This window comes from Gadus macrocephalus, chromosome 15, assembly GCF_031168955.1.
Source record: "Gadus macrocephalus chromosome 15, ASM3116895v1".
In the NCBI taxonomy this organism is placed as follows: domain Eukaryota; kingdom Metazoa; phylum Chordata; class Actinopteri; order Gadiformes; family Gadidae; genus Gadus; species Gadus macrocephalus.
Genome location: NC_082396.1, coordinates 2,610,090 through 2,634,360, shown reverse-complemented (window position 1 = coordinate 2,634,360; position 24,271 = coordinate 2,610,090). Strand labels below are relative to the sequence as shown.

The 24,271-nt window shown below is 45.5% G+C and overlaps 1 protein-coding gene across 1 annotated transcript in view; it reads left to right on the top strand.

The window, feature by feature from the left end:
• eys (eyes shut homolog) overlaps positions 1-24,271 on the top strand; it is a 117,861-nt gene that overhangs the window by 19,382 nt on the left and 74,208 nt on the right. Inside the window, 15 exon segments of the mRNA XM_060073813.1 lie at positions 3,475-3,579; positions 4,882-5,021; positions 5,865-6,043; positions 6,639-6,895; positions 7,541-7,645; positions 11,719-11,841; positions 14,089-14,202; positions 15,304-15,426; positions 16,138-16,251; positions 18,087-18,209; positions 18,545-18,661; positions 19,598-19,708; positions 20,037-20,150; positions 23,782-23,964; positions 23,967-23,978. Coding sequence (XP_059929796.1) covers positions 3,475-3,579; positions 4,882-5,021; positions 5,865-6,043; positions 6,639-6,895; positions 7,541-7,645; positions 11,719-11,841; positions 14,089-14,202; positions 15,304-15,426; positions 16,138-16,251; positions 18,087-18,209; positions 18,545-18,661; positions 19,598-19,708; positions 20,037-20,150; positions 23,782-23,964; positions 23,967-23,978 — 1,920 coding nt within the window.

Sequence of the window (24,271 nt, the reverse complement as noted above, 5' to 3'; positions counted from 1 at the left end):
AACTAAGAAAACAACTATGAGGGCCAAGTCTAACTTCAGAATATTCCTTTTATATATATTTCAACGTCTCATTTATCTTGAACAAATGTATAACGCCACTGCTACACTTCAATCTAGACCGTGAGGCACTTCTTTGAATGCGACGTGCTATCCTACAGTTCAGTGTTGAACGACATTGTAGAAGCTGAGTTCTTAGCGAAGGTCATTTACATTTAAAGCATTTAGCAGACACTTTTGTCCAAAGCGACTCACAACGGTGCATTCACACACCAAAGGGGTCGAAACCGAATCCGTTTGGAGAAGCCGGTCCCCACGACAACATCCACAATGCAGACTCTTGGAAGGACGGTATTACACCGTCGAAGAAAACCAAACACCACCATCGACCTAGAACGCCGCCTGCTCCCGGAGACGACGACGACGACAGCGGCGGCGGTGGGCCTAAACCGCCGCGTCGCCGTCGTGTTTGCTTTAGCTCCCCCGCCACATCACTGCCTTTGCCCACGTTCCCATGTTAATGCGTGAGGCGTGACCCGCTACATGGTTAATGGACCGGCGTACACGCCGTGTATTGATCCCAGCCGTCGCCCGTGCACTGCTTCGGGTGGCGGCGTCTGCTAAATGTCTCAATGCAAACACGCAGAGGGCTTTTCTAGGCAGGGAACAACACGTCGAGTGAGTCGCCCTGCTCGCGCGCGCCAAGCGCTCGCTTCAAGGTGCGTTCACTTGATGTGCCGTGGCATCGTGTGAAACGCACTCGGGTTTCCTTCGGGCCAGGCATCAATTTCAGCGCCCGACGTTGAGTCGCTTAATAGGTTAAATAACTTCAACTTCGACCCTGGCGCACGGCCTTACGCGGCTGTACTGACGGGGTAAAGAAACATCCCTTCTCTGGGGGAAATGGTGGAATGTTTTTAAGAAAGGCCAATTTGGGCTAAAGGCATACGATAACGGCAGAACTATATATAATGAATAGGCCAACGAATGCCATTCATATTGTGGTTTGATTATGTATTTATGATTGATTTAATTATTCATGTCCAACACTATTGCAATCAGGCGTTCTCACGCACGTAAGTCTGTCTCTAAACTCTCCGCTCCTTTGCCAAAACCAGGTAGAAACAGTTAGAGTGTTTATAAAAAACCTGCCTTGCACAACCAATGAAGAGTTTTGAGGCCTTCACGTTGGCCTTCTCATTGGGGCAGTGAGCTGCAGAGGTCATGTTTGCTAATAAATACTGTCGTAATGGGTTATAAATGCTTTTGACCCCTTTCAAGCCACCAATGGTGCCTTACACCTCCAACTCTGTTCACAAGCCCATCCCGGCCTTCAACTCCAGACCAGGTCCCCTTACAAATACACCCCCCCCCCCCCCAGTGAAATCTAAAAGCAACACACAATTTGAAGACCCCATCATGCAAGTCCTTCAACAGGACAATGATGCTGATGAATTGTTTTCGTCGAGCCTGGCTCCAACGGTTAGTCAACTAGCAGATGAGAACCAGAGCGAGGCGAAGAGGGAAGTAATGAATCTGATTCACAGAGAAAATATAAAAAATACTTTTCTTTTTTCATTACGTTTTTGTTGTTGTTGTTTGGATCGCTGGTTGTTCTGGTTCTTAGTTGCTGTTCATAAATCATGTATGTAATCCAGACAAACGTCTTCTTAGCATTTAGTCTTACTAATGAGACAAGGTAACATACAGAAATGTGGCGATGCTGCATTCTATGATGGATATACTAATAATAACATTAATAAGGCATACAACTTGAAAAAGAAATGAGTCAGAATAGGAAATGAGTGGGCTAATTGTTGATCGAACAGAATGCATAAATAGATTTTTTTTTCAAAACAGCAATAGGCATGACTAATGATTTAATGTTTGTACGACAATTATGATGATAGAAGGGTAGCCACTCCATGGCAGTTGTTATTTTGGTGTACTGGTGACGTGGATGTACGCAGCAAACATCTAATTCTGCTCCGAAAAAACAAGCCTTATAAATGAACACCTTGTTGCACATTTCTAAGTGCCATTGACATGTCACAGATAAAGACATGTAACCTCATTATATTAGTGGATGATTTGCTCACTTCTGCTTCAGGGAGGGGAAATGTGCGGTCTGAACCAGTTTGTTCTGATTGGTCAGTTTTGACAAAGGGCACCTTGAAATCAGCCAGGTGGAACCGGGAATTGGACCGGCAACCCACAAGTCCTGAGCTCCACTTTGTGAGCTTAGTCTCAGTGTGTCGGCTAATGTTAAGACCAATTTAACTAGCAAAATCCTTTAAATAAATCCCCCCTATTGCATAATTCAAAATAGAGCATGCATGACCAATTTAACTTCTTCAGACTGTTTTTCTTCATTTGCAAGAGCTCACGCTTGGTGAAATTCACTTGACAGCATAAACAACACTAACGGTGCACCATTCAGCCTCATTGTCCTACAAATTGCAGAACCAGGGTTATTTTTAAGCACGTGGCATCATTTACTGGACGCAGTCTCCCGCAGCCTTCTCTTAAAGCACATTTATACACAATAAGTACATCGATTAACCTTAAGAAACCTTTTGCTACACATACTGGCTGTAAACTTCTCCGAACCACTTCCTTTGTATCTTAGGCCCCGTTTACACGAGGACGCTTGCGGGTAAAAACAACAAAATATTTGATCGGAAGTGCCTTTCGTTTAGACGGTGACGGCGTTTTTGGGGCATGAAAACGCATAAATCTGAAACCACCCTCCAGAGTGGAAAAGTTGAATACGCTCCGCCGTAGCGTTTCCGTCTACACTGCCAAGACGCAAAACACTGCTCAGATCTGCTCACGTCGCGTACGCGTTTACGTCACATACATGTGCCAGCACAAGGAAATAAACAAACATGTCATTATTTCCATGCATCGGACCTTCAAGCTGCTCTGGCAGCTCTAACAAGCGTACAGGAGTCTTTCCACGAAATGTACAGGATATGTTCAGATAGAATTACTGAACAGAGAAGGATCTTTTTGGTTTTTGCGGCACGGATAAGAGAAGAAGGAAGATTCTACGCATGCGCTCAGACATGGCGGTGTTGTGTGATAGTGTATCACAGCACCACCTAGCCGCCTGGCATGCATACCCAATCGAATTCAACACACTTTTGCGTCACCGTATGCACGCAAATTTCCTCCCGAAAACGCTTGTCTAAACGCGGAATAAAAAGTGAAGACACTTTTGAGATAAAAACGCCACTTTTGCGTCTTCTGTTCAGACCGTCATCGTGTAAACATAGCCTTATATACTGTACCTTATGTGTGATGCTGCCCTTTTCCTTATAAATGAACAATAAGCCGTCCATCCATAAGGACGCCCACTCTCATCATCCGTCTTTCCATGAAGTGACCTTGCATCATGTTCTCACAGTCACAATAAGTAACACGCTCAATGCACCTCCCCCCCCTTCCCCCCCCCTCCCCTCGCCTCCCCACCAGGACGCCACTGTGAGACGCAGACGGACGAGTGTGAGTCCGGCCCCTGTCAGCACCGCGGGACGTGCGTGGCCCTGGGGGGAGACTACCGCTGCCAGTGTCCCAAGGGTACGTTGGCCCGCCCCCACAATCCCTCTGCCCCAATGGGGAAGGCGCAAGCCATACGCTTTGAGAAGGCTCAGGAGGCCAGGGGCTGAGACTTAAGGGTCCGTATGGGAAGTCTTCCTGGTTGGAGGAGGGAGGACGGACGGGCTGGCGGTGAGGTTGTTTAGCTACCCCCACGCCCCCCGAAAGGTTGTGGGTTCGAAACCCCATGACCGAAGTCTTGCTGTAGGCAACCTTGAGCAAGATCACTGAGACTAAATGATTTTAAGGACTTTTTTTTTGACGTTACTTCTCTTGGTCTGCTTAATAGTAAATTGATTAACTTTATTATCGAACGGCCTTGGTTATAGTGAGCATACTTTTCATTTGTATTGAGGAACAGTACATAATTCTTATTGTGTCTATGTGAGATGAACCCCCATCTCACCACCACGTAGCGAGCCCTGCAGCGGTGATAAAAACGTCGCCCTGTTTATCTTTAAGGGGCTCTCCACAACCCAGGACAGGCTTGAGATTGACAGGTGATTCTCCCCTTGTATAAATCATCGCGCTCCCTCTGCCATATTTCAGTAAAGCCACTAAGGCGTTGTGAGTGTCGCCGTATGAACCCCGTGGTAATATAATTTTCCAGTAATTGTTTATTATGCTTCACCGGCTGTGTCCAGATTTACGCTCATTGCTGTAAACTGATAGCCAACCCCCAGGAGAACTGGTTGATGCTGGCATGGGGGGGGCCACATGTAGCCCCCCCCATGCCAGCTGGTCCTGCCGACTACCAGAGTCTGTGTACACCTCGGTACCGGGTGAGGAGTAGGCAGTGTATCTCACAGCTCGGTTTTACTCTTTTTATATTTATGTAGTATCTATAGTTTTTTATAGTGTTTTACAAATAAATAGATTTTCAAATGATGACAAACATAAATATATGAATGTTTGTGTCTGTGTGTGAATACGTATATATACAAAACAACTGTCAGGGTAATAGGAAACGGTCGATATATTATTAGGTTATATTATATTTCCCATCTATCTCATAACTAAATATGATTGAATACATTGACGACGCCGGACTGAGTGGATCATATATCCAGTAAAAGTATTCTGTAACAGTTCTCAGACCAGTGTGAATCATGTTGTGGGGGTTTATTCATAGACGGAAGCCGAATTTCACGATAACAAAACACAGTAGCTAGGCCAACGGGAAACGTGTCTCTTCGGTACAAATTTGTATTAAAAAGAAGGTGACTTGAGGTTGAACTACTGCTATTGTAGCCGGCCAATGTCAGTGATTGACTCTGCCTGCAGGTTACCATGGTAAGGCCTGTGAGCTTGATATGGACGCCTGCCTGCTGCCCGGGAACACATGCCCACCGCAGACCCAGTGTTTGGACCTTCCAGATGGGCTGAATTACACCTGCCGCACGCCTTGCCCTCCAAATTTACAGGTTTGGTGTTTGTTTTTTTTCAGGTTCAATTTAAATTCAAATGCAGTCTCTTTGTGGGTGGTAGGTTGATGATTTTCCTGGACACTTATAGTCATTCTTTCAGGGTTTCCGTGCCATGTATTTTACGAGCAACAAACATCATTTGGGGGTTTTGTGCCTCATGCCTCAAGGTGTTGGGTATGCAAATATAAAAGAATATCAGATTTCAGCGGAGGAAGACGATTAAGCCCACTTGTTTGAAGGTCCATCCGCCAATGACCTGCATGTTACCCAATTTCCACATTACATGATAGACTATATGAACTTGAGCCCGTAAGTCAAGGATCAGTATTCATAAGCGCCCTGCCTTCTGTAATAACTCCCCTCATTCACACCGAGTCCTGATCAGCAGAATTATTAGCAGAGTCATTGCCTAGTAATGTTTATATTGCTGTTCCCGTATGGCTCGGGGGGGAACTCCTGTGAAACACCACAGTGAAGCCCTCTCTCCCCCCGCCTCCCTCCATGCCCACCTGAACCATCGTAGTGATTGACCGATATATCGGCATCGGACTTTTTTATTTTTATTTTATTCTTTATATTTTTGTCCCGACATTATTCACAGACAGTTCAATTCATTTTCCTTTTTGAATTGAGACTTGTGACATTTGTTATCATCCCTGTGTAATTTTTATGATGTAAAATGAGGGAGCAAAAGCAGTATTGGTTTTAAATATCGGCACAAGAAAATCGGTATTGGCGGATCGGTCATCGGCTAAAGCTGATGAAAAAGATCGGTATCGGTCCCTAAAAAAAATCTAGATCGGTTGATCCCTAAACGGGGCGTCTGCTCCCCGTCTGCAGCCCTGCGCTCACGGAGGACGATGCTACCTGGACGGTGGCGGCGGCGGCGGCGGCGGCGGCTACACGTGCAGCTGCGCACCTGGCTGGACCGGGCCCAACTGCCGCATAAACACCAACGACTGCGCTCAGCACCGGTGTCTTAACGGAGCCACGTGCGTGGGCGGGGCTAACGGGTACAGGTGAGTCCTGGAGGCCGGGGGGGGGGGGGGCGGGGCTAACGGATACAGGTGAGTCCTGGTGGGCCTGGGGGGGCGGGGCTAACGGGTACAGGTGAGTCCCGGAGGCCGGGGGGGGGGGGCGGGCGGGCTAACGGGTACAGGTGAGTCCTGGGGGGGCGGGGCTAATGGGTACAGGTGAGTCCTGGGGGGGGCGGGGCTAATGGGTACAGGTGAGTCCTGGAGGCCGGGGGGGGGGGGCAGGTGTCAGACCGTAGTCCTGTGTGAGGGGAAAAGCACCAGTACGGTTGAAGGATTATTATTATGCTTCGCCTGTACATATGTATGTACGTATGTATGTATGTATGTCAACGCTGGCACCCATTGCACTCCTGACCATCCCTGGAAGGAGGGACACCCCACACTCTGCGTTCCTTCTCCAGATTTCTTCCTTGCTAATCAAGTGTTTTCCGGGGGCCTAGGGGGGTGTCATAGATATATGGCCTTTTAGGCCCTTTGAGACTGTACCTGTGATTAAGGGCCTTAACAAATCCAAATGTTTGGTATTGAATTGAATCGAAGGCTTCAATGAACAGCCGTGCTCTTGCCCCCTGGCTAGCTGCACCTGCCCCGGGGGGTTCAGCGGGCCCTACTGCGAGGCGGGCGTGGTGGACCACTGCGTGGGTCACCCCTGCTCGCCACACGGCGTCTGCGTGGACCAGGGGCCCGACTTCACCTGCCGCTGCGCGCCGGGGTTCCAGGGGCCGCTGTGCGAGGTCCGGGTGGACGGGTGCGGCACGGGGCCGTGTGCGGACGGGGCCACCTGCGTGGACCTGGTCGGGGGTTATCGATGCGTCTGCCCCCCCGGGTATGAAGGTACGGGGCCCTGAAAACCACTCTGGGGTTTTTGTCGAGGAACAGGCGATGGGGTTGATGTTGAGTGACGTCGAGATTAGGATTAAAACCCCAACGTGCGTAGATTGGTTTTGAGATTTTCCCAGCGTTTTTCCCAGCGGGGTGGGAAAATGCAAATCCTACAAATGATTCTACATTGGTTTAATTAAGTGTCATAAAACTGAAGTGGCGACGTGTGGATTCGGCACAGAGGAAACCCTCAACTTGTCCTGAGGACAAACCAGCACTTAAATGGGGGAAAACTGTATAATATGCCCAAAGGAATAATGTATATGGGACCAAACGCAGGTATATTGGCACAGACCCAAACGAAGGATGAAACCGGGAGAGTCAGCCACTTAATGAAACAAATGCCTTGTTTAATATGCCAGGTGCAAGTCACTGTTTGAGTACATTAATACCTTTTGGCCATTATGGAAAGGCTGTTTAAGATGTTGTGACAGTCTGCTGCTGTTGGAATCCAGATTTGTTCATTAAAAGCTAATAACACATGACTAATGGATTTGAAGTCTTCGAGAGGTGCCCCTCTTGATCGTATGTCATCCTGGCTTCCTGTGTTGAACCGTGGAGACAGAGGGTTGTCACATTCGCTCTGTCTCCTCACAGGAAGGACCTGCTCCGAGGACGTAGGCGACTGCTGGTCTCGGCCGTGTGCCAACGGAGGGTCCTGTGTGGATCTGGTTGATGGTTACAACTGTACCTGTCCTCTTGGTGAGTAGAGAAGGAACAACGTGGGGCCCCAGGGTCTTTCTATCCACGATGTGATGCTTTGGACGATTTGGTTTGACCTCCTTCCAACCTCACTGCAAGTGAACTTAATAAAATGCACAAAGCGTGACAATAGCAAATGTATTTCATTGTCTATTAATAATAGGGTATACATTATTTTTCTTCTGATCCACGCACAGATTTTATTTTATTCTATATTAAAAAATATATAAACTAAATAAATGCCTGTTTGGCACATTCCCTTCACCCAAAGTAGTTGAATTCATAACGATAGGGCCGTTGATTGATGATTCATCTACACATAATAATCCAGCACATTGTTAAACATGTCCTTCAAGACCCCTAGTATAATAGCCGGAGTACATTGCTATGTTTGGTTTCAGTACTTGGTGGTGATGGTGGTGGTGGTGTTGGTGGAGTTGTTTATATTCCCTTCAATATGCATTCAGTCGCCAATTTAACATCAATCTGTATTCTGGCGCCTTTCACTAGATATTCTGCCCATTTTCTCCAAGACTGCTCCAAATCAGAGTAGTATCTAGATATAAATATACATTGACTGGTCAGGGGTGATATGTGTTATTTTATGATAAAAAAAAGGTTAGAAAAAATAAATAAAAATAATCTATGTTCCCCATTAAATTTGGATTCCAGACAGTGTGTCCATGTCCACACTCAGGAAAGAAACCCTTTCATATCCATACCTTCTCACTGCTCTCCTCAAGCACGCTTGCATGAGGAGGGACACTTCAGTGCAGCTGTTGAGATTGGGTCATCCAGACAATGTTTTTTGTTGTTGTTGTTGTCGTCCTTGTTGAACGTCATGGATAACTCATTGGCCTTCCAGGCATTCGGCAGCATGAGAAACATATCCATATACATACAGTCCAGACCTCTTATGATCTCGTTCTGTTTATCTCCCTTTTTTCCAAGTAGCAGCATGGGGATAAGGAGTGTGTGTGTGTGTGTGTGTCTGTGTGTGTGCTCGTGTGCGTGTGTGTGCGTGCGGGAGTGGGTTTCAAAGGCAGAAGGGTGCCTATGTGTTCTCAATGAGCGTCTGTGTGTATAGGTTTAGAGATTTTCCCTAAGCCATTTTCAGTCAATTTCGTGTTTGTTCTTTCTTGTAAGAAAACGCCATGTTAACATACTTCAGTTGCTATGGAGTTCACAGGTTATGTGTTGGACTTAGTATAGTATAGTGGTACCAACGGATACCCGCTCCTCCATGCTGGTCGTCTGATATGAGACTGATGACTGGGAGACATAGGAGACTGATGAGTGGAAGACATAGGGTACGGATGAGTGGAAGACATAGGAGACTGATGACTGGAAAACATAAGAGACTGATGACTGGAAGACATAGGGGACTGATGACTGGAAGACATAGGGGACTGATGACTGGAAGACATAGGGGACTGATGAGTGGAAGACATAGGAGACTGATGACTGGAAGACATATGGGACGGATGACTGGAAGACATAGGAGACTGATGACTGGGAGACATAGGAGACTGATGACTGGAAGACATAGGAGACTGATGATTGGAAGACATAGGAGACTGATGACTGGAAGACATAGGAGACTGATGACTGGAAGACATAGGAGACTGATGACTGGAAGACATAGGAGACTGATGACTGGAAGACATAGGAGACTGATGACTGGAAGACATAGCGAACTGATGACTGGAAGACATAGGAGACTGATGACTGGAAGACATAGCGAACTGATGACTGGAAGACATAGGAGACTGATGACTGGAAGACATAGGAGACTGATGACTGGAAGACATAGGAGACTGATGACTGGAAGACATAGGAGACTGATGACTGGAAGACATAGGAGACTGATGACTGGAAGACATAGGAGACTGATGACTGGAAGACATAGGAGACTGATGACTGGAAGACATAGGAGACTGATGACTGGAAGACATAGCGAACTGATGACTGGAAGACATAGGAGACTGATGACTGGAAGACATAGAGTTGCTGTAGTTATAGCTATTGTTTGTTATTGTTGCGTTTTGAATGGTAATGGTGGACTGAAGCTGCGTGAGGTTGAAGTTGTATGACTGTGATCAAAGCAGAGACACAGTAGGGCTGAAGGCCACGGCTGAAGGCCCCGTACTGGGGGGGGGATGTGAATACATCGTCGCTATGCATTATTTATGAAGTGTGGATTCAAGATGAGATAGCTAGATACATAGTGCTGTCTTTGTTTTAATGTTGCCATGTAAAAAAAAAAGTTTTTACGTTTTACATATAACCTACCATTTTCAGCCTTTTACAAAATCGAAAACATTGATTTGCGTTATACAATCCACAGTTAAAGTCTATTATGCAATATAAAGCGTTGAAGTACAGGCAAGACTTATCTTGCTAGCCCAAAATAATACATTGAGTATACCACTCAATTAATGTCAAATTGTTTCATTGTTTCCTTTCTCATCTGTCACATTCACTTTACTCTGTCATGGCAACCCCACTCGAAACAAAAGTACAAAAACAACATTTGCAAATCTAAGTATGTTAAGCACAAAAACACTTGAAAGAAAATTATGGGGGCAGCGAGTACAGTGCTCCCTTACTGAATCATCCTTGACAGCATTTTTAAAACAAAAATACAAAATCGCTCATTGTTGTTTATTTTGTTGTTTGTTTACATGGCGTTCTTTCTTTTTGCATTTATACCGTCTTAATAAAACAATGTTTGTCTGAATAAAAAGCAACAACTATCACAGTATATTATTATATTATCATATTCTCTGTTTTCTAAAGCCTTCACAATCATTCACTACAACGGTAAAATACAGAGAGATCCCATTCGTCAGTGTACATTTGGTCATCATAAAACATTCCCCGTAAGTTGATTTGGGTGGAAAGCAGAGCACTGTAGAGGCTGTAACTCCCCCTCGTTACTCCCTGGGTTTCTGTGGCAGATTTATAGACAGGTGCTCCTTGATCTACTTTGCCTTGCAGAAATCTAGTTGTGTAAGTGATTTTTCCTGCTCGTTTAATAAATATGGATAAAGCACTTCCTGTCGGGACGGTGTGGTGAAAGGTATCGCGGAAAAAAAACCTCACAAATGTCACGGTTACTTGTCCTAACGATGCCTGAAGGTTCACACAGACTTCTGTTATCCGACGAGTTAGTCTTTTAGGACGATTTAAAATCGCATGTTTTTGTAAAACCTTACTTGAACTGTGTGAACGTATACTTTGCTCACACACAATACCTTGGCTTTAATGTATTTGAACACTGTTTGTTAAGCAGTAGTGGAGACTTAAACTCTGCCACTGCGTTTTTAAATCAAACCCTTTCATCATGTTAATCTTACTTTAGTTAGTCAGGCTGGGATAACCCGGTGATTGTTTCACGCCATGGTCTTCCTGCCTTTGAATTTAAGTAAGCCAACATTGCAGTGGGAGTCCCATTTGGAGAGGGTGACACTGTAAATGTGACATTCCTTCATGCAACATTAACCTCAGAGTGGATTGCACGCACAATTGGTTATTAAACACTTCTGAAACACTTTGTCGGAGCCAATAGCTGTCCATTAACCAGTGGAGGCAATGCGTACGAGACAGAGAGAATAGCTGGAAGGTCATCAAACGCGCTCTTTATTTATTTTATTTTATACATTTCCCATACAAATTGAAGGCACTTTGTCGGTTTATTACATTTATTTTCTGTATACAAAACCTGGCCTACGTGCTTTGAGTGGTTCGGCTTTAAATTACGTGTCAAAGGCGGCATTAAATAATGCTAACATGGTTTCCAGCAGATGAGCAACAGTTGAGTAACATTTCAATGTGTCCATGTAGGACACAAAAGGAAAACATTTGATATCATTGACGTTTCAAGCGATATTACATTATAACACCGTAATAAAGTATCTTGTTCGGTGTCTGATAAGCATTATAGGTACAAAACGAAGCAATAGAACACAAAACTGTCATAGATTTGTGTTTTGCTTTTCTTTTAATAAATGCATGCGAATCCAAGCGCCTGCGTGTAGTGAATACGATTGCGTTTGTGTGTCTGGCTTCAGGTTTCGGAGGGAACGATTGCTCTGTGGACGCGGACCCGTGCTCTGCTGGAGTGTGCAGCGACCACACGCTTCACTGCGCCGAGGCCTCTGACGGGCGAAGCGTCAGTTGTCAATGTGAAAGAGGTAAGCTAAGGTCACCCAGCAGACGCCCAACGAGACTCGCTTTCACTTGTGAGTAAACTACTGTTCACGCCAACCGATTCTTAAAAGAAGAAATATTGACACAAAATGGTGATGGATGGTTGGTGTGTAGAGAATGATGTTTGACTTCATCCCTGATCGACCCTCCCCCCTCTCCCCCCTCTCCCCTACTGAGTGAGTGGACGTATTATCCGGCTGGTTATGGGTTTTAAAAGCTATCGTGGTAATCCATTTGTTTTAGTTGACCTGGCTTATATTTAGCTAGCATGGCTAATCGTTCAGACTAGCCTGGGTAAACCTAAGATTTAACTAGCCTGGTTAACCTTGACCAGTAGCTAGCATGGCTAATCTTTACCTTTGCCAGTTATCTTTAGAAAGCCTGGCTAAACTTTATTTTGAGGCAGCTTGGCTAACCTCTACATTTAGCTAGAATGTTTAACATTTGGCGGCAACTAGCCTGGCTTACCTTTGCTTTATCTAGCATGGCTAACAATTCGCTTCCACTCCCCTGGCCACCATTTACTCCACATACCGCTCCACATTTCCACAGGTTAGAACCTCTATTGCATTAGGTATATGAAGAGGGGAAATATCTGAATGCAATTAACTTTGGTGCTTTGAATGAAAATATTTACTTGCCAAGCCCAATCATCATTCACGGGGTACAGCGAGTGGCCTGACGCCTGTTTTCATCTGAACGGTTATTACATAGTAGTTCATGTTGCCCAATCAATAACCTGAACTTCATTACTCCTTCTGCACTTATGCTTGACATGCGTCAGAGTGAGTGATGGTGAGCGTTTTCTTATGTAAATGAAAACAACCCCGCAGCGAGATGATCTCACCACGTCACCGCTCAAGGGCATGGTATCACACAACATGGTTTATTGGTCTTATTTTCATAGTAAATGTTTCTTGTTAGCGGACTTGGCATTCAGCTAATCAGATTTGCTTGAATCCCCTTTTTTCAGTCAATTTGGATCTGACTTGAGGTGACTGTAATTTACAGTCATTACAGTTATTAGCTGATAATGTTCGTTGTGGGTGGGTGCAGTACATGCTGTTGACATTAAAGTGAATGGTCGTTTGTGATTGAATTTGCACAATGATGTTTTAGAGGGATCTAGTTAACAGGATGAACTATGACAATGGAGATGTAAGGATTATGACTCCTAATAAAACATGTTTATGAAAATGTATTATAGTCTGTTGAAAAAATCAAAATGGCACAAGCAGGAAATATGAATTCATTCATATTGGTGCATTGCGAATGAGAATATACATAGCAGTGCTTGAAAAAATAACTGCATCGTGCCACTTTTATAATTCATATAAATTCTGCAAGGACTTCCTTTTTACAGCCAAAAGTCATTATAATTTCATAATTATCCTTTATTCAATATTTGACTAGTCATCCATTGTAGTGCAACATGTTTTGCTGCGCATTCATGGTAAGAAACACATGTGCCACTCTCTTTCCATTACCGTCAACGTTTTTCAAACATAGCCATTTGTGAGTTTGCTGTAGCCTGTTAAACAAATGCTTAGTGCTTAGTTTGAATATATACTGTATATACTTTAACCATTTACAATTCATATAACCTCTTGGAAGTGTTATTTGTTTCAAACCATTTCTATGATCGATCTTGCTATGATATGCTATTCTCATATAATGTTGTCAATTATATGATTATATATATATATATATGACAACTCATATATATATATGAACATATTATACTGCACATTTGTGTGTGTGTGTGTGTGTGTGTGTGTGTGTGTGTGCATGATGTATTTGTGTTTTTGCATGATGTGTGTGTGTGTGCATGATCTATATGTATGTGTGCATGATGTATGTGTATGCATGGATGATGTATGTGTATGTCTGGATGGACATGGATGTGATTTGCCGTGTTCGAACGGCCCTGTGTTCTCGAAAGCAGAATGCACGGGGGATGACCGAAAACAGAAACAGCATCTCGCCCGTTGGGTGTCATAAATCAGCATGGCAACGACTGTCTCTTATTAACCATGATTAAATGACTCAGTGAGCACCATCTACACGTGTGTCTGGCCCGGCTCTTTGAGTCAATACTGGCTCGTGAAGAAAAAGGCGTCTCACCGCAACCCCCCACCATATAAGAGGATCTTAATTGGCCGAGGAACTAAGCCAAGCGAGGGAAATTCAATACGTGTGGGTTTGTATTTTTCATATCCCGCGTGCCCCAGGTTTCGGAGGGCCGCTCTGTGACGTGGATCTGAACGAGTGTGCGTCACACCCCTGCCTCAACCGGGGGACGTGCGTGGATGGGGCTGACCTTTATCAGTGCTTCTGTCCAGATGGTATGTGGTATCCTCAGAATATACGTCGTATTGTCGCGTTCACGCTCGACTGCTTGAATTTGCTGTTTACCTCCTGTTTGCGGAATACTTGTGTGTGTGTGGTTTGATACTAATGACTTAGGTATAGCGAGTCACATCGGCTTACTTTTTCGGGAGGCACTCTGTACCAACATTAGCAATGCTTTAGTCTAATCTCTCCCATTTCCCAAAGTTTCCGAACTGACAAAATCCACAAGATTTGAATCGTTCTCTGCGTAAGCTTCCAATTTGGTTGCTGAACCCACCGCATTTACAAATATTTACAACATCCGGCTGTCGTCTGCCGCGTTGACGATTTGCATACTTAAATGCTTAATTAACGCGGTCGCTCGGTGAGAGCCACTTGTATCATTACGAGCGAGAGTGTGGTCATAAATACCTAGCCACATTCCCCGCGATTTCTTGCTTCGGTTGACAGGCGCGACCCCGGCCTTACGAGACTTACCTCTGATTAAACCTTGATTGCGAGCGAGGACTGTTATACATTATTAATGAAGTCAGGATAATTGTCAAATTTTATGATATGGAGAGAGGTGGAAATTGGTTCCATGGTCAGTTTGAGAAATGATGCGAATTTGACCCGCGCTGATGGCGCTAGGCGGGCATTAGTCATGCGCTTCCAGCACACCCGTCCCGTGACAGCGCTAATGATAGCCATTTTGTAGCGTGACCATGCAGTGGAATACGTTTATGGTCGAATTAAATCGAATACATGGGAACAGAGCTCGCTGCTTTTCACTTCACTTTTTGTTCTTGAGAAACCAGCCCCAAAAAAGACGTCACATTAATATACCAAGGAACTCACAGTTTGAGGAATACAATCGCAACACGGGTGCACAACAACGACGAAGAAACAGCAGCGGTTAACTAGGTCATTATGTGTTTCTTTGTGGTATTTCTTTGTATTTGTGTTGCCTTTGCGGTGAACCGTAATGTCTATATCGATCTCTTGTTGTGAGAATAATTTGATGCTAGGATTGTTTTTTTTTTTAAGCCATCAGCCCCTGCCATTAGTCATTCACCTTGTGTCCTTGATGAGTTTTTTCTCTCCTCTCACTGTAGGCTTTGAGGGGCTGAATTGTGAAATAGATCGTGATGAATGTGGCCACGGACACTGCACCAATAATTCTACATGTATTGACCTGGTTGCAGACTACGAATGCATATGCCCTTTGGGATTCACCGGTAAGCTGTGGTCGTCATCCCTTACTTCATCTTCTAACTGAGAGAGGGAGAGAGGGGGGAGGGAGGGAGAGGGAGAGAGAGGGAGAGAGAGGGAGAGGGAGGGAGAGAGAGAGGGAGAGAGGGAGAGAGAGAGAGGGAGAGGGAGAGGAGGGAGAGAGAGAGAGAGAGAGAGAGAGAGAGAGAGAGAGAGAGAGAGAGAGAGAGAGAGAGAGAGAGAGAGAGAGAGAGAGAGAGAGAGAGAGAGAGAGAGAGAGAGAGAGAGAGAGAGAGAGAGAGAGAGAGAGAGAGAGAGCGAGCGTGTGTGAAAGAGACGGAGAGAGAGAGCGTGTGTGAAAGAGACGGAGGGAGAGAAATTAGGATTTGTATGTCTGTGCGTGCACATGCCTTTGTGTGCATTCATCAATTAATGTACAAAATTTCAAAGCATTGGCGTCAAATACATAGCTTTCAGATGTCCAAGCGTACATTATCTAAGTCCAGAAAATTAGCATACACATCATGTTGTGCATTAAAACCGTAGCCATTTCACATACAAAACATAAAGCAACGTGTGTTCGCTGTAGATTACGGCAATCGGCCGTGTTTCATGTTACAGTTCTCTCCAAGAAAGATCTATGAGCACGCAGCCTTTATTCCTGCTCTGATGTGCTTCCATCTCTCCCCGCTCTTTCTGTCCGTTGTGCTTTCTTCTCCCCTCTTCCTACATGTCAGATAAAAACTGCTCGACACCCGTCAGAGCCTGCGTCTCAGATGAAACGCCGTGCCGGAATGGGGGAACCTGCTACCAGTCCACCACTGGAGAACTTGGCTGTGTTTGCGCCCCAGGTATGGCATCCCCCCCCCCCCCCCCCCCCCCCTCTCCACACACACTCTCACAATCTTAGAAACACAAGGCACACTTTATCACAGAAACGTTGTGTCGAGTTCAAAAGGCACTTCAAGATTGCTTTCTTTCCTTTGTTTGGTAATCAAGCTCTTTGGTCATTTCACTTTCATTTAATTATTTCAAGTATATATATTTTTTCCCCTTATATTGCTGTTGAATGATATCCGGCGTAATTAAAGCTTGTGTTTATAAGTGTGTCTGTGTGTGTATCCACACTAATCTCCCTTGTAAATTATGTTTGAAAGGCATGTCAAACACACTTGTGTCATTGATTGCGTCGAGTGGCCCGTGTTACCAGAATCACTTTAACTTTGTTTCCAAAAAACATGACATTCAGAAATCCGTAAAGAATCTGTGTATAATTTCAAACAAAAAAACAAAACTCCCACTTTCCTCAGAGTTCTGTTCAGCTGAAGACTTTCGGGCCGTTCTTCCCACCCCCTTCCCAGAGAGTCCGGTGCCTTAAGGCTGCGGCTGGCAACGCCATAAAATATGCAAATCGTCAGAAAGCAAGATGATGCAATACCAGTGTCCGGAAAAAAGGGACAAGCAGTGGTTCTCCCCAGTGCAAACCTACCAACTGCAGACTACCACACACACGCGCACACCCGCAGCCAATGCTCCCGCCACCCCCTTCCAGGATTCTATGGCACTAAAGTGCGGCCCTCAGTGGGGAACAAGTGCGTCTCAAATCCTCGAGACCCCGAGGGCAGTGTGTCGCGTGAGGCGCTGCCAGATTCCTACTGGGCTGTGTGTTGGGTGGCGCAAGGGGCCGCACGGTGGCACTGCCTGGGGGGCTGTGCCGCCGTGGGGGGCTGTGCCATTGGTGGCCCGGCCTGTGTGGATCTTACCACAGGGTCGAGGTGTGGTTGTTTACCTGCCGGGTCCCATGCATCTTCTTTGAACTCGGCGATGGATGTCTGCATACTGTAAAGCCTTTTTTATTCATATTTCTGCGGATGTTGAATGCCGTTGCTCTCTTTTTTCTATGTTTACCGGTAGCAGAGAGTGTTTTTTCTTCCAGAGATGTGATGGAACAGTTCGGTGCTCTGAGTGGTGCTTGGGTGTTTTCGTAATCATGTGCGCTGAAATATACAAACAGGTCTTTTGCATCCGTCATGATTTATTTAAAGGCTGAATAATCCAGGGAAGATTACATGAATAAATCATTGCATAAAAAACTAATATAATATTATCAGGTTAATATTTCATGTATACAGTTTGACACATTGCACCATATAGAGGAAGAGGGGCATGACATGAGATATTAGGAAATTGTTGATTTCAAAGACTTAAAATCCTACAGAAATTACAAAAAACAACAACAAAAATCTCAATAGGTTGTTTAGTTTTGTTGCCCAGGGTTTAATTTCTGTATCTGGAGGTACGGGAAGGCTTGCGGGCCCATATTATAGCAAATACTGTTAAGCTAGCTTGCTGTAAAATGTCCATCAAATATTAAAGCAAAGTGTGAACATTGTTAAATCGACACCAAAAAAAAATCGACTAACTGAATATCCATGCCCAGAACAGTTTGTTTCAAAGACCGATAAACCAAAAGACCACCATAGAAAGTCTCGGCCTTTAATTTTCCCCCACTCTCACGTTTCCTTCCCCGACTGACTTCCTGTTCCAACCGCCGTCGATGGGATTTTAATAATAGAGCAAGCATGTTTTTCGCTTCCCAACGTGTTAGTTGCAGGACAACTCAAGGGCGATTCATGTAGGACACACTCTTTCCCTCCATCTCTCTCTCACTCTCTCTTCCCCGTAGGTTTAACGGGTCACTTTTGCGAGGTTAACATGGATGACTGCGATACGAATCCATGCGGCGTCCTCAGCATATGTCAGCAGACCCTGGAAGGCTACAGCTGCTACTGTGCACCTGGTTTCATAGGTAGGTTAGCCAGGATACCGTTGCAGTAGTAGTAGTTCCTGCTCTCTAATTATTCTTCTCTTGACTATTCGGACAAGGGGGGCTATTCTTGTACATATGTATGTCTGTAGCTGATATAGCACAAATGGGTGTGTGTGTGTGTGTGTGTGTGTGTGTGTGTGTGTGTGTGTGTGTGTGTGTGTGTGTGTGTGTGTGTGTGTGTGTGTGTGTGTTGGCGGGGAGTCGGTTCTATTTTATATTTGGTCGTTGTATCCGTTGCTCCATACAATCTACAGATTCGACGCTGATGTCCATGCTAACATTGCTAACCATGTGTGTTTTTTTTTCCCTCTCAGGGAACAAATGTGAGATTGAGGTGGATGAGTGCCTGAGTCTGCCCTGTCACAACGGGGGCTCCTGTATCGATGAGCTGAACTCATTCAGCTGCCAGTGTCCTTCTGGGACCACAGGTGTGCTCACCTATCACAACACATCAGGGCTTTTCCTTTGTGGAGTCACAGCCAGACACTCTGACAGGGCCTTGAATCCCACAGAGGGCACACACACTTTCCCTTCTGCTTTTATTCCTGTCCGTGTCCATAAAGGCAGGCAGGGGAACAAAGCCGGCAAGCATGTCCCGTGTAAACCTTCCCCATCGTTCTCCCACCCATCATATTTTGACAGTCTTTAATGGCCCACGCTTAAGCCAAACTGTTTTTTTTTTTGAGAATCTTCTTATTCTTTTTTTTATTCCGCCGCTTGCCAAAAAACGTCTAGATTTATATCAGGTAGCAACGGAGATAAATTAAGAAATCAATTAAAACATTATTAAAAACAATGACGGACACCGGCAAATGAAGGGGAAATAAAGAACGCTGAACATGAGTTACGACGGTGGCAGACTAATAATGAAGAAGATAGCCTGATCCGCGTGGTGCATTAGACCTGGCCGGACTGCAGTCGCCCCCTGCACCCCTGCCAACATCTGAAAGCTGTCTGGAGCCTCTTAGTATGGACAACACTGGACTAAGTGTGATCCAGATATAAACAAGTTCCTCTGCGAGGCACGTTGACCGACCTCGTTTACCCCCCTCAGGAGGTAAACAAATATGTTGTGACTGCGGGTACACTGTCATGTCGCCCTGCCACAAAGGTCATAGGTCACGCAGCAAATTACATTTCTTGAAAATGTGTCTGGGACGTATGCAGATGCACAGTGCTTTGCTTCGGTCCAGCCAAATGGGACTGAGTGTAAACACGTTTAAATGTTTAAACATTATCTCTGAAAGGGAATCTGCATAATTTAGATTCTTGTTTGCGTAAAAAAAAACATTATTTGTGGCTGCATTTCTTTTTTTTGTGGCATCATGGTAAACACTGCATATTGTTGAACTTATTATTTTACAGCAATTACTGTGAAATCAACATAGACGAGTGTGCCTCTTCTCCCTGCCTGCATCACGGGACGTGTATCGACTTGGCCCACGGCTTCCACTGCGTCTGTTCGCCCGGCTTCACCGGTCAGTCCCTTTGATCACCGTTGACCTCAGGTCGTGGTATTCAAAACCAAAACACATCCTTTATTGAATAGAGACGTTTGAGCAGAACATCGTTCGTCATCGACATCTTCATGTTCTCTCTATGACTCTCTCTGTCCCTCTCTCTCTCTCTGTCACTGTCTCTCTCTCTCTCTATGACTCTCTCTGTCTCTCTCTCTCTCTCTCTCTCTCTCTCTCTCTCTCTCTCTCTCTCTCTCCTCTCTCTCTCTCTCTCTCTCTCTCTCTCTCCTCTCTCTCTCTCTCTCCTCTCTCTCTCTCTCTCTCTCTCTTCCCCCCCCCCCCCCCTCAGGTGCTGAATGTGACCTTGACATTGACGAGTGCTCCTCTTTTCCGTGTAAGAACGGAGGCTCCTGCATTGACCAGCCTGGTAATTACCTGTGCCATTGTGTGGCTCCCTTTAAAGGTAATGAGCACGGTGGGAATGGGGACAAAAAGCAAAGTTAATTAACTTTACATACTGCTCCTTTCACCTGCATGTACACTGCTCCTGCACACACCCCAAAATGAGCGCTCGCTTTTAATTGCTCCCCGGATTCGAGGAAGCAGACGTTCTTTTGGGTAATGGCTCAATATTTGCGATCGCTGAGCACATGATTTACGCTCACGTTTTTGTTTCAGTGACTATATCGAGCGGATTCCTTTTAGACTTGTAGAAAAGTATGTATTTTTATCGGGGGCGAACATTTTCGATCAGAAACAAATTTCGCTCTTCACTCCTGAATTAGATAAGACGGATCCCCGTAGGGCTATAGTTAGCTCGAACAAACATTATCCCCGGCGAGGTTTGGCACACAACGCGTCGCTGGTTGTAAGAGAAGCAATCTCCTCAGCCACTCCCCCCCCCCCGATCTGACAACTCACTCGTTGTTGGAGCCCGGCCCGGCCACTCTCCGCTGGGCTGATTGACACACTGATGCCCAAACAATTGGCGCAGGAAGGAGAGCAGAGCGGACTCGTGTGTAGGCCGTCACCCGACACCACAAGGATGTCCTGGAGCATTTAAACAACAGATCTATAGAAACGGATCAAAACTGCGTTGACAAACAAATGTGCATTTATTTTGAGGCGGACGTTCTCTCTCTCGTCTCTGCGGCCCTCTCTCTCGTCTCTTGGCCGGACGAGGGAGGGGTACCGCCGGGTTTAACGCTAAAGACAAGCTGTTGTAGCACCAGACCCGTGTGACTTTGACCCTCGGGGAAACCAGCAAAGGAAACGTGGCCTCGGTAGGAGTCCGACTGTAGCTCTGCTGCTGCGACTATGCATCGCACCGCGTGGAGACGCAGCCAAGAAACTGCAAAGGGACGCCATGTGCCAGGAGTAAACATCCGAGTAGAGTCACTGTTTGCATAGGAGTAGAGTTGTGTCTCGTGGTGTATTTTAATAGCGAATGACAAGCAATCCAACAGCATGAGTCAAACCAAGGGTGATTAGCTGGTACGATGCCAGGATAAAACTAATTCGATCTCTAGACTGCATCTTTTGGCTATTAGCATGCGGGTTCATACTGTTGGGGTGAATTGCCCCAACAATATGAATCTGCCAGCTAATAGTCTAAAGATGCAGTCGAAAGATTCAAAGTTTTCGTCTGATCGTTGGAGTTCTTCTGCGACTCCAGTGTGCTTGTTGCCATTTCATCTGGACCTCATGATAGTAAGTAAGTAAGGACAAGTCCTTTATTCATCCCTTTTTTAGGGGGAAATTCTTTCTCTGCATTTGACCCATCCGGGTAGCCGGTGAACACATACACACACAGATGTCCACACACGTGGGGTACACAAATACAGGTGCACACGCAGGTACACACATGCAGTTACACACATGGGGGCACACCGGCACACCCGGAGCAGTGGGCTGCCGCGGTGCAGCCCCCGGGGAGCAGCGGGGTTTCAGGTGCCTTGCTCAAGGGCACCTCATCCGTGGAGGTTCGGGATTCGAACTGGCCACCTTCCGGTTACCAGTCCAACTCCTTCACCAGTATGCCACGGATGCCCAATTGGGCAGGAAGGGCAGAGAGTGTGAGTGAGCAAAGAAGCGTTTGCAGCGGTAACAGGAAGTAGGAGAGTTCCTGTTCCTGTAAGAGTATGTGTTAATTGTGTGTGGAACTGGAGAGTTTATAAGGTCACCACACTGGGTCTCACAATCTGTATGAAATCATCCGAACTGGAAGCAATCGCCAATGAAAAATACACCACCTGCACATCTGATCAAAATGTAAGTTTGGTCACAGCCCATGTTTCACTTTGCTTACATTCATACCATTTCAGCTTACCTACATTTGTGCGACTACTTTTTGTGGAGCAAAATCCAATTGACACAACCCAGTAATACACTGACTTTGTGTACACCAGCGACATTAGCATTTTTGACTTGACTTGTCTTGAATAGCAACCTCTTCTCAAGTAACCTTGATGTTTATTTCCGTCGCTGTCTGGTGTTCAATGCGTTTCGCGGAAATGAGAGGAGATAGGCGACAGTCGACGGGTCCCTTGTTATGCATGCTTCTGCATGCCTGTTCGGTTTCTACTCTCTACGTTGCGCCTCTGATCCGCCAGATATACGGTGCGTCGCTGTGAAAACCTTGATACTGCATACAAATCCACTTTTGTCAGTTAAGTGTAAACATGTTCATAAAACGACACCCTGTGTTGCATCTCAGAATGCTTGTGCTTGATTCTCACTAAATTATATTCAGTGTCATTCTCTTTCCCCATGATGTCATGTTGTTAAAATGAACTGGGGAATCTGTACATGTAAACGTATACAAAGAAAAGCACATGTGCCCTAGTCATTTGGGTAATAACATAGTCTTAACATACTATTATCATACTTTTGACTTACTCATTACATACGCTTAACACACTACTGCCATACTATTGGCATACTCTTAACACTCTCAACATACTACAACATACAGTTTTGAGGGTCTGCCCCGTGTGACATCATTGGTGGGCGTGTCCACCTAGATCTGTGCTGGATAGATCAGTCTACCAGCCAACCAAGTGGACTGAAGTAAACGTTGCTCATCTATCCAGCGCAGATCTGGGTGGACACGCCCACTGGTGATGTCATGTGTGGCGGATTTTCTAGGCGACTTGTGGGGCTGATCACACTCACACCTGGTGGTGGAATATGTCCCCTTTAAGTATTTTAGCATATGAGGGAATGTGTGTTTGTTATGTTTGTTATGTCTGTCCACGCTGTTGTGACACTAATTTCCTGTAAAGGATTATTAAAGGATCTATCTATCTATCTATACTATCAAATACCCCCAACCACACGATTCTATTAGCATACTCTTAAAACACCCTCAACATACTTTCAACACACTCCTAACCGCACAATGCAATTAGCATACTTTTAACACACCCTCAACCTACCTTCAACATACTCCTTACCACACAATTGTATTAGTATACTCCTAACCACACAATTCTATTAGCATACTCTTAATACACTGTCAAAATACTTTCAACATACACCAAACCACACAATAATATTAGCATACTCCTTACAACACAATTCTATTAGCGCACTCTTAACACACTCTCAACATACTTTCAACATACTCATAACCACACATTTCTATTAGCACACTCTTAACACACTCTCAACATACTTTCAACATACTCCTTACCACACAATTCTATTAGCATACTCATAACCACACAATTTAGTGGCATACTCCTAACCACATAATTCTATTAGCATACTTTTAACACACTGTCAAAATACTTTCAACATACTCATAACAACACAATTCTATTAGCATACTCATAACAACACAATTCTATTAGCATACTCATAACAACACAATTCTATTAGACATACTCATAACCACACAATTCTATTAGCATACTCATAACAACACAATTCTATTAGCATACTCATAACAACACAATTCTATTAGCATACTCATGTCACACTCATGACATCATCCCAACATACACTTTTCACACCATAACTCCTAACACCCGACCCACATGGTCCTAACAGACTGCGTCATCATCCCCCCCCCCCCACCCTGTCTGCCCCAGGCCAGACCTGCGAGCTGCGGCCGTGCGAGGCCAGCCAGCCGTGCGAGAACGGCGGCGAATGCGTGGAGGAGCGCGACGGGGACCTCTTCCCCCTGGGCCTCCGCTGCCGCTGTCGCCGCGGCCTACACGGGGCCCGCTGCGAGACCAACGAGGACGAGTGCCGCTCCAACCCGTGTGTCAACGGGTCTGCTACGACGGTAGGAGGGAGAGGGGGAGAGAGAGAGGGAGAGAGGGGGAGGGGGGAGGGAGAGAGAGAGGGAGAGAGAGAGAGAGAGAGAGTAAGAGACTGAGAGAGAGAGAGTAAGAGAGTATGAGACTGAGAGAGAGAGACAGGGAGGAGAGAGACTGAGAGAGAGAGGGAGGGGAGACTGAGAGAGAGAGGGAGGGGAGACTGAGAAAGAGAGGGAGAGGGGGGGAGACTTAGAAGAGAAAGAGGAGAGGGGGGAGACTGAGAAAGAGAGAGAGAGAGAGAGAGACAGACAGAGAGAGA